The sequence below is a fragment of the Aethalodelphis obliquidens genome, unplaced genomic scaffold (genome assembly GCF_003676395.1).
Source record: "Aethalodelphis obliquidens isolate GAN/ISIS:26980383/991018 unplaced genomic scaffold, ASM367639v1 scaffold59, whole genome shotgun sequence".
NCBI classification, from domain to species: domain Eukaryota; kingdom Metazoa; phylum Chordata; class Mammalia; order Artiodactyla; family Delphinidae; genus Aethalodelphis; species Aethalodelphis obliquidens.
The window spans coordinates 7,909,743-7,919,700 of NW_020838003.1; the positions used below are offsets into that span (position 1 = coordinate 7,909,743).

At 49.6% G+C, this 9,958-nt stretch overlaps 1 protein-coding gene across 2 annotated transcripts; it reads left to right on the top strand.

Annotated features, from left to right (window-relative positions):
* Positions 1-2,474: 2,474 nt before the first annotated feature.
* PRDM8 (PR/SET domain 8) lies at positions 2,475-9,941 on the top strand. Of its 2 annotated transcripts, XM_027087591.1 has the most exons (5): positions 2,475-2,839; positions 3,830-3,966; positions 6,242-6,462; positions 7,457-7,688; positions 8,115-9,941. In XM_027087591.1, exons 3-5 carry the CDS (start codon positions 6,244-6,246, stop codon positions 9,725-9,727), a joined length of 2,064 nt encoding a protein of 687 aa, XP_026943392.1. In that variant the 5' UTR covers positions 2,475-2,839; positions 3,830-3,966; positions 6,242-6,243; the 3' UTR covers positions 9,728-9,941. The 2 variants fall into 2 exon arrangements, with proteins under 2 accessions (XP_026943392.1, XP_026943393.1); XM_027087592.1 differs by lacking the exons at positions 2,475-2,839; positions 3,830-3,966 and having other exon boundaries at positions 6,181-6,462.
* The last annotated feature ends 17 nt before the right edge of the window (positions 9,942-9,958 follow it).

Below are 9,958 nucleotides of genomic sequence, written 5' to 3' on the forward strand. Positions count from 1 at the left end.
GTGTATATATATATATATATATATATATATACTGAGCCTTTGCTGCTGTAGTGCTTTGGTGATACGATTAGAGGGGGATGAGCCAGGACCTAGAAAGTGATAGAGAAAGAAAAATAATGTGTTTTCATTCTTATAAAGTAATAATCCTTCTGAGTGAGTTATTCGTAGAGACTTTACCTGCTTCTGATTACAGAAGTTGAGATATTTGGGGCCCCTTTTCTCTCCCCTGGGAGGAGAAACGACATTTCCATTCTAATGCTCTCAAGAATCAGATTTCCTTTCTTACCCTTTCTCCATCCTCTCACTTAGGTCGTAAAAGGCACCACCTCGGGAATCATTCATCAACCTCTCTCCAGCCTTCTCTTCTAAAACAATACTGCAGTTGTCTACACATGTATTTTTTGCCATAACTGCAAGAAGCCTTGTTAAAGTGGGGCAAGGCAAAAATACCTTCACTCTTCATAGTCATCTCTCTAATCATTTAATTGGAAATAAAATCCCAGGGAAAAGAGCTCCAAATATATGCATAAACCCATTGTTCCATGTGAATTATATAAAACTATTGACCGAGATGCATCTTTATAGTATTGTTTTAGGCTGAATAAATGCCTCAACTCTTCATTTAGTACCAGTGAATTCCAGTAAGAAATAATGCAGAATGATTTCAAAGTGGTTTATGCACCATTTTAGCCCATAAATTTCTAAAAAAAAAATAAATAAAAGTAATCTGTAGATTTTATTTACCTCCAATTAGCAATTTTCATTTAGACCATTTATATTACCTAACAAAATGTGTATCACTTAAAGTACTGGGAAACCCTCAAAGTAGGAATTTCAAACTTGCTCTTACCTATATTTGTGGGTTTGTGGTTGTTGTGTGAATCATTTAATACATAAGACAAAGAGTTGGTTGGATTCATAAAATGTAGGAAATTTTTTATCTGGGGATTTATATCTAAAATCAGCAGCGGAAATCTAATTAGGGGGCAGGTAAGTGAAACTGAGAGGAAATATCATCTGATGGCCAGATTCTCAATACATCTCTCCCCTCTTTGATATATAGAATCTTAGTTGTTTTCTAACTTGAGATTTGGAAAGTCAAGCTCCCTCACCCCCAATTTCAGTACCAGAAACATCTGTTATTTTATACAAATTGGAGTCTAGGTTTCAGTACCTCAAAGGAGACATAGTCTAAGTGCCCTTTATATTTAAGAAAGGAAAGGCCAGGGAAAAGAAAAATGCCTGCCATTTAGATTTTAAGGTTTTCCAGAACGCTTATATTCTGGGGTGGATGCTTTTAAATTTACAATATGTAAGAGGATTTTTTAAAAGTGTCTATGCATGGACTGATGACTTTTCCTGGGAAAGGCAAACTCCCTATTCTCTTTTAAAAACAAAAACAAACAAACAAACAAAAAGCAAAAGAAGGCCCTAAGGAGTGTTTCGTTCTACAGTTTAGGAATTAGGTTCGAAGACACAGCACTCCTCCCCCCGTCCACACACACACCTTTGCTGTAGTTTCTAAGGGACCACAACCCTCTTATGGCTACGTCTGTATCTTAATTTGCTGTTGTTTATACCTGTGTGTCACCTGCCCTTACTTTTTCCTTCTCTGAATTCACTTAATTGAATTCTTCAACACTGCAAGTTATTTTTCAGATGTTTGAGGCAATTCTTATGACATTTCTAATCCCATCACCCTTTCTTTAAACAAGTGAAGGGGGAATGCATGTGTGTGAGTGAGATGGGGGGAGTAATGAATGAAGCATCCAGGTATAAGCCAATTGGTGGCTAAATACCTTGCAGATTCTTATATAGAGACATGTGAGAGCCCTCAGCATTAAGCTTTGGTCATTACATGAGTTGCCCTTGAGCAAACTATTTTAAAGTGTGCACATGTGCATAAGAGAAATGATATGTTAAGATGAAAGACAACTGTAGTTTGAGAAGGTTTCTTTGAAAACTCAATAGCTAACCTGAACATTTAAGGGAGAATTCTTCCTTTACTTCCTAGTATCTGGGGATTTTGCAGCCCTTCTTTCTCCAAGTCCCAGCTTAATCCTAGACAACAGCTCTGTCTGGTCAGAAGGACTCAGAACTTATGTGGGGGCCGGATGAAAAGAGAGGGGAGGGAGAGAGAGAGACAGAAGGTGGGAGGGAGGCAGAGAGAGAGAAAGGAGAATTTGGTGGGAAATTCCTCGCACTTTTTTTTTTTTTTTCCTCCTCTGCAAAATCCTTTCCAGGCTTCCTTGTATGGTAGGCGCCAGCGAAGAAAGGCGCTCCGTGCCTGGTTGCCTCACTGGGCTCCGGAGGGAGGTCTCTGAGCCACAGGAGCATCAGAGTAACATTGCACACACCTTTTCCTTTTAGGCTGCTCTTTGCCAACCCCCAATCCACTTACCTTATTTAAACACTGGCTAAAAACTAGGTTGTCTTCTCAAGTCGTGGTTCTGCTTTGTCCACTGTAGCGGCTACACGTCCGATTTATCCTAAAGCTAACTGATTGCCCTCTTCAACGTAGTGGTGTTGTGGATGAGGCTGAAGGAGTGGGACTGTCTATACCACTCAAAGGTCTTTCTTCCCTTAGGAGCAGAGAGTTAAATGTCGAAAATGAACCCCGAGATCCCCCAGCGAAAATGTGTTGCGGGCCCCTGTTGAAGGAGTCAACTTTCAGGCTGTTAAAGACCTCAAGTCATTAGCATCAACTGCTGCGCTAAAGGGGCCAGCCAGCGCCTCTAAGTGGCTTAGCGCACAAACGAGGCTCCTGAGACGGCGTCGGCCACTCCATTCACTCTTCCACCACCTGCTGGACGTGAAAAGCTCTCCGGAGCCCATCTCGGTAATAATTTTTACTTTAACTCACCCTTCCCACCCCTGGGGGGTCTTAGACTACCTGCCTCCCCGGCAAGGGACCCCCTTGGGGATTATGCAGAACGCGCCAGGCTGAAGGCGGAAGAGCCTGAAAAGCTTGAGTCCCGTAACCTGGGTTTTTCCCACCAGTCCCCTTCTCACCCCTTACCCCGCCCAGGTAAGTGTGTGCTGGGACCAAAAGACCCTTGTAAATCCCTTTCGGAGGTCTGGCGGCGTCCCTACCCCATCCCTCTTACCCATCTCCGTGTTCAAGGAAAGACTGAGCCAAGTTCTCACCAAAGCGCACCCTTTCTGAATCTTGCTCGTGAGGGCTTGGTAGTGTGAGCGCTCCTGGAGAGAGCTGACGCCGGTTTATCACCCCCTGGCAACTAGCTGCTCGTGTCAGCCGCGGCTGGAGGGCCAGAGAATCCCTCGGGGCTAAACCGCAGCCCCCTTTCCCTTCACAGAACTCAGACTCAGGCAATGCGCGCGGGATACGTGCGCGCGCTGAGTGGCCAGCTGTCTGCCAGAGGTTCTCCAGGTGCCAAGCGAAACGGGAAAAGGCCCTCTCCAGGTCTTTTGGTACTTCCATTTCCGACCCCAAAACTGATTGCCACCACCACCACCACTACTCTCAGAGGGCCCGAGGCTTTAGGAGGAGGCGGGCCGGGCCGCGCTCGGAGAGGCGTTGCCACTTGGCGAAAGCGCTCGGGGCTGCGGGGCGCGGGCAGGCCGGAGAGAAGGTTTCCAGGCAGGCGGCGCCGCCGTAGGGAGCGCCCAGACCAGCAAAGAGTTAAAGGGAGGGGACGTGGGCTGTCACGCGTCATTGGGCAGATTATGTGCAGCAAACAAAAAGTGTGTGTCTGCGTGCCAGTCAGTCACTGCATCGGGTCCATCTGTACAACTCTCTCTCTCTCTCTCTCTCTCACTCTCCCCTCATTTCTCTCTCCACGTCTCTCCATCTCTCTCCTCTCTTTAGGCAGAGGCTACAAGACAGCAACACCAACACCTCTTGACATGGAAATACATTGATACAGTAGGCAAAAGAAACACTCGATTGCATCTCCCGGTTCCAGGTGGCCTTATTTGGGCGATTTGATCCTGACCTTATTCCTGGTAAGTCTATTTGCATTGATGGGAGAGGAGGATGGGAGGAAGGCAGGTTTGGTAGGGAGAGTGGAACATTTTGTCCTCCGTCTTCTCATTATCCAGAAAGGGGGGGGGGGATAATTATTGACGGGATCTCTACTGCCAATAGGGTTATACAAAGGGAGGAGGGGTGGAGAGCCCTTTGGCGAAGAAGCCAGCGACTGGGGAGCGCGCGGCCGCCAGACAATGCCTGCCTACGGGGGAGGGCGAGCGGCCGGCGGCAGCGACGGCTTTCGGCGAGCCCAGCGGGCTCTGGGAGGATCCTCCGGGCGTCTGAGAACCCGGGCTTAGAGGAGGATGCAGAACTGTGAAAGGTTAGGTGGCAAAGGCGACCGCGCGCGGGCGGCAGAGCCCAGGCTCTCGCCCAGTTGTATTGTGACCGACTCGAGGCTCGTGGCGGCCGCCGTGGCGACGCGAACCCCTATTAGCGCGGCGTAGCGAGGATCTTTTCACCGTATTGTTAGGTAGAACTGCATTTTAATGATTGGTCCCTGCTGTTGCCCGAAGTGACGGGGCGACCTCTCGGCACAATGAAACGCTTGTGTGAAAGAGACTTTTAAAAGGAAGAGAAAAATTGGAGCATAAAACGCTGAATTGAGGAAATTGAAAAGGAGAGAATAGGATTCCGTTGAAAAGGAGGTTCTGACAGATTCTGAAGGATTTTTTTAAATGTATTTAAATTTGCAGTTGGAATCAGAAGGGCTACCTTGTGTTGGGTAAAATGCCCAGGGATAGATGCTGTAGCATAATAAAGTAAGTTTCTACTGTATGGATAATTTCTCTTATTCCTGCCTGGCATATACAGCCCATACTTGACATTTGGGGGATGTAGCAGAGTGAATGGAAAAGAGGCTGACCAAAGTTTCATGCTCTGTTAGCTGGAAAGAAAAAAAATAAATAAAAGCACTACCTTGTAATCACATTTGCAAGATTAATTGGTTAATAGACATTAAGATAAAAATGAATATGACTAATATTATTCCATGAAGAACAGCTTCTGAGGAAAAGAATTAGGTTTCCCTTTCCTGCTACTTAAATTGTACAAAATATACTTAAATAACTGCCTATGGAGACGTTATTAGGGAAAAAAACAACAACTTGGAGGAATCTTTTAATCAGTCAGAAAGAGTAAACAATGCAGTTAGTTTAAAGCCACTTTAAATTTTAAATATCTGTTTTGTTTGTTTGTTTGTTTAATGATAAGTCTTGTGTGTGGGGGGGTGTCCAGTGGCAAAGAAAGGAAAATGTCTCCTTATGACAGCTTAATAATAGAGAGCTCTCCATCGGGGCATCACTTTCTGAATTACTGCGGATTAAACAGCTGGAGAGCCCACCGAGGTCTACTCAAGCGGGGCTGCCCCCTCTTGCCCAGACAAGGTCCTATCTGGGGGAGTGAGCATTCACCAATCATTACACACGCGGTATTTCAGACTGGGGACCCTTCAGTCGTGCCTTATACCTGCACACTTCATGAGGCTCATGCGACTCTATCCACCCCCTTGTATAACAAGGTAACTGGGATTCACCCTCATCCATAAATAAGCGTGTTGAGAAAAAAATAATTACCTCTGCTTGCTGCTTTTAATTAAAGCCCTCGGAGGGACAGTGTTGGATTATGGAAATGAGCAGACACACGTCCCCTCTTGTAGGCTGCAGAGAAAGGTTAGCTGACATGGAATCAGTGGCCCTGACACTCTACTTGAAATCCATTCGCCATGCTCTGCTGTCTCCGCCTGCTCGCAAATGCTGCTCCCCTCTTTGGAAGAAAAAATAGAATAAAATCAGCTCCCCGGTGCCCAGTTCAATACATAAGAGTAGAAGAGAGGAGCTTTCTCCCAAGGGTTAGAAGTTTCTCTCAGTCTGGAAAGTCTATAGGCTAGTAAAAAATCCTATTGTTCTTCCCTTCTTTCTCCCTCCCCCCATCCTCCCCCAAGGTAATGAAAAAAGCGATCTTCTCTTTCCTAGCCCAGTTTTTCTTTCTCTCTAGCAGTCAGTCCGCTCTGAGCTCCCCCATCACAATTTTTTAAAATAATTTTTAAAGGAAAAGAAAGTACTCTTCATTGGCATCTTTGTAATATGCCAGATTTAATCTGCCATTGGCTTTATTTTTGAAATAAGAGCGATGCAAAAACCAGGCAAATTCAAGAAAAATCTGTCTAGTTGTCAAAACGTTCTGCCTGGATTCATAGAGGCAAAAGGAGTAATGTAACTCGCTTCAATTGTCCTGTGTATCTGTCTTCAGTGATGGAGGATTCGGGCATCCAGAGAGGCATCTGGGATGGAGATGCCAAAGCTGTCCAACAATGTCTGACAGATATTTTCACCAGCGTTTACACCACCTGCGACATCCCTGAGAACGCTATATTCGGTCCCTGCGTCCTGAGCCATACTTCTCTGTACGACAGCATAGCTTTCATAGCTCTCAAGTCCACCGACAAGAGAACGGTCCCTTATATCTTCCGGGTAAGTCTTGGCCGATGCTGTGTAGGGTTATGAAGGTAATATCCTTTTGAAAATGGACTAAGAGTCATTCTAATGGCAAGCTGAGACAGGTTCTGAATGTAGAAAATGCAGTGATACGTGTCATTCTATTTTACACACCAAAAATTAGAAAAGGAAAATCAAACTCAGAAGTATTGTCAACTGGTTTTCCAAAATAAGTGACAAAAATTGATTTTGAATGCCAGATATGTCTAAATCAGTGCCTCAATTCTGGGCTTTCCTGGAGATGACCACCACTTCCTTAACATTTTGGGAGGTTTCACTAGGGTTGAGGCTATTTGCATACTAAGTACTTGCTATAAGTACTTTTATTATAAATATTGGGTGCATTTGCCTTCCAATCCCAAGAGGCCTCTTGTTCCCTGGAATATTACTCTTTCTGGTTAAGCTAGCTAGTGCCTCGAGTTTGTATTTAAGTAAAAATGTTAATGTTTTGACAATGAAACATCATTAAAGTCATATGTTTGAGTGTGAAAAGTCCTCTCACTTCCTATTCTTTCTTTACAAAGAACTATTAATTGTTTAAGCCAAAATTAGGAAGATGAGTGAATGCCACAGAATAATTTTTAAAACCTAAGCCTGCTTTTTACTTCTAAGACAAAGAAAATTCCCCATACTTTTGCAACGTGATATAATTTAGCAATCAATTCTCAAGAGGTTAACACTATTTGAATTGTAAGAAGAAATTTGCTAACTTGGTGTTCAACCAATATACGATGACTTAAATAATCTACATAATTGATGCAGCTTTCTAGGAATATTATCTTACCTGCCGGCCACAAACATGAGGATGGATGTTAACTCGGGTCAAGTTTTTGGAAGCTTGACCTCAGATAATTCTTTGGGAAAGAATAACAGAGGAAATGGCCCTGGCTCCTGAGGCTTCATTCTCTCACAAGAGTTTCCCTCCCTCATCCCCTTCCTTCTTGTATTCTTTCTTTTTTCTAAACTGTAGGTAGACACCTCAGCGGCGAATGGTTCCTCAGAAGGTCTGATGTGGCTGCGTTTGGTCCAATCAGCCAGAGATAAAGAAGAGCAGAACCTTGAAGCCTACATAAAAAACGGACAGCTGTTTTACCGCTCTCTCCGCAGGATTGCCAAAGATGAGGAGTTATTAGTTTGGTACGGGAAAGAACTGACTGAGTTACTCTTGCTCTGCCCCTCTAGATCCCACAGCAAAATGAATGGTAGGTTGGCTCTCGACCTGCGTCTGGGCCCTTAGCTAGCGGGGGAGCGACGCAGGGAGCGGCGGGGCTCACTCTGGCGCCTCGGCGCGCCTTTCCTCCCTTGGAGTGCCTCATAGGGAGCTTCTGAGATATAGTCCGGAAGGAAGCTGGGACAGCTAGGTGAGGATAACTCGGGGCACGCTTGGCTTAATGACTGCACTCCCCTCAAATCATGAGGGAAAGTTAGATCGGGTCTTTCACGATGTTCTGTACTCAGGCACTCAGGCCCTGAGAAGCGAAGGTGGCTTTGTGAAGGGGGTGATGGCAAACTGGCCTAGAGACGATGCTGAGTAATCATGTGGTGTGTGTGTGTGTGTGTGTGTGTGTGTGTGTGTGTGTGCGCGCGCGCGCGCAATTGTGTGTATGTGGTGTTTGCTCACTAAGCAGGGTCGTCCCCTTACACATGCCTGGAATGCAGCCAACGTTTCCAGTTTGAGTTTCCCTATGTGGCGCATCTGCGCTTCCGCTGCCCCAAGAGACTTCACAGCGTTGATGTGAGCCCCCGAGAGGAGCAAGGCAGCGGCGTGGGCACCAAGGATCACGGGGGCGGCGGCGGCGGCAAGGACCAGCAGCCGCCGCAGCCGCAGGAGGCACCCTTGGGTCCCACCCCCAAGTTCTGCAAAGCCGGCCCGGTCCACCACTACCCGGCCCCCTCCCCCGAGGGCGGTAACCCGCCGGCGGCGGGCGGCGGTGGCAGCAGCGCGAAGCCGTCCACGGACTTTCACAACTTGGCGCGGGAGCTGGAGAACTCCGGGGGAGCCAGCAGCTGCTCCCCAGTGAGGAGCCTCAGCGGCTGCAGCGACCACCAGGGGGCGGAGCTGAGTCCCGACGGCAACGCCGCGGGCGTGGGCAAAGGGAAGAGGAAATTCCCGGAGGAGGCGGCGGAGGGCGGCGGCGGCGGCGCGGGGCTGGTGGGGGGCCGGGGCCGCTTCGCCGAGCGGCCCCCGCCCGCCTCCAAGGAGGACCTGGTGTGCACGCCCCAACAGTACCGCGCCTCGGGCAGCTACTTCGGCCTGGAAGAGAACAGCCGCCTGTTCGCGCCGCCCAGCCCGGAGACAGGCGAGGCGAAGCGCAGCGCCTTCGTGGAGGTGAAGAAGGCGTCCCGAGCGGCCGGTGTGCAGGAGGAGGCGGCCGCCGACGGCGGGAGCATGGCCGCCGAGGAGCAGGACGCGAGCGGCGGTGGCTCCTCCACGCCCGTGGCCGCGTCGCCGGCTGGCTCCGAGAAGCTGCTGGCCCCGCGGCCCGGGGGAGCGCTGCCCGGCCGGCTGGAGGGCGGCAGCCCGGCGCGGGGCAGCGCCTTCACCTCAGTGCAGCAGCTGGGCGGTGCGGGCGGCAACGGCGCAGGGGGCGGTGCAGGCGCTGGGACCGCGGGCGGGGCGGGCGGCGGCCAGGGCGCAGCGTCGGACGAGCGCAAAAGCGCCTTCTCGCAGCCGGCGCGCTCCTTTTCTCAGCTGTCCCCGCTGGTGCTGGGCCAGAAGCTGAGCGCGCTCGAGCCCTGCCACCCCGGAGACGGTGTGGGCCCCACCAGACTGTACCCTGCCGCCTCCGATCCTCTGGCCGTGAAGCTCCAAGGAGCTGCGGACCTGAACGGAGGTTGCGGGTCTCTGCCGAGCGGCGGTGGCGGTGGCGGCGGCGGGCTGCCCAAACAGAGCCCCTTCCTCTACGCCACCGCCTTCTGGCCCAAGAGCTCCGCCGCCGCGGCGGCCGCGGCGGCTGCGGCCGCGGGGCCCCTGCAGTTGCAGCTGCCTTCGGCGCTCACGCTGCTGCCGCCCTCCTTCACCTCTCTGTGTCTGCCCGCGCAGAACTGGTGCGCCAAGTGCAATGCCTCCTTCCGCATGACCTCCGACCTGGTGTACCACATGAGGTCGCATCACAAAAAGGAGTACGCCATGGAGCCCTTGGTGAAACGAAGACGGGAGGAGAAACTCAAGTGCCCCATTTGCAATGAGTCCTTCAGGGAGCGCCACCACCTCTCCAGGCACATGACTTCGCATAATTGACACGGAAAGGACTCCAGCTTTCCACGCGCGCACACGCACAGTCGAGCCTTGCAGGAGCAAACACACGAGGACATCCACCACCTCCTTGTGACCTGAAACATCGCACCCAGACACACGCACACACACACACGTGCTCTGCCCCCCCCCAACCTTTACATCCAAGTGTTTACCCGTGACCTACACTACACACACACACACACACACACACACACACACACACACACACACACA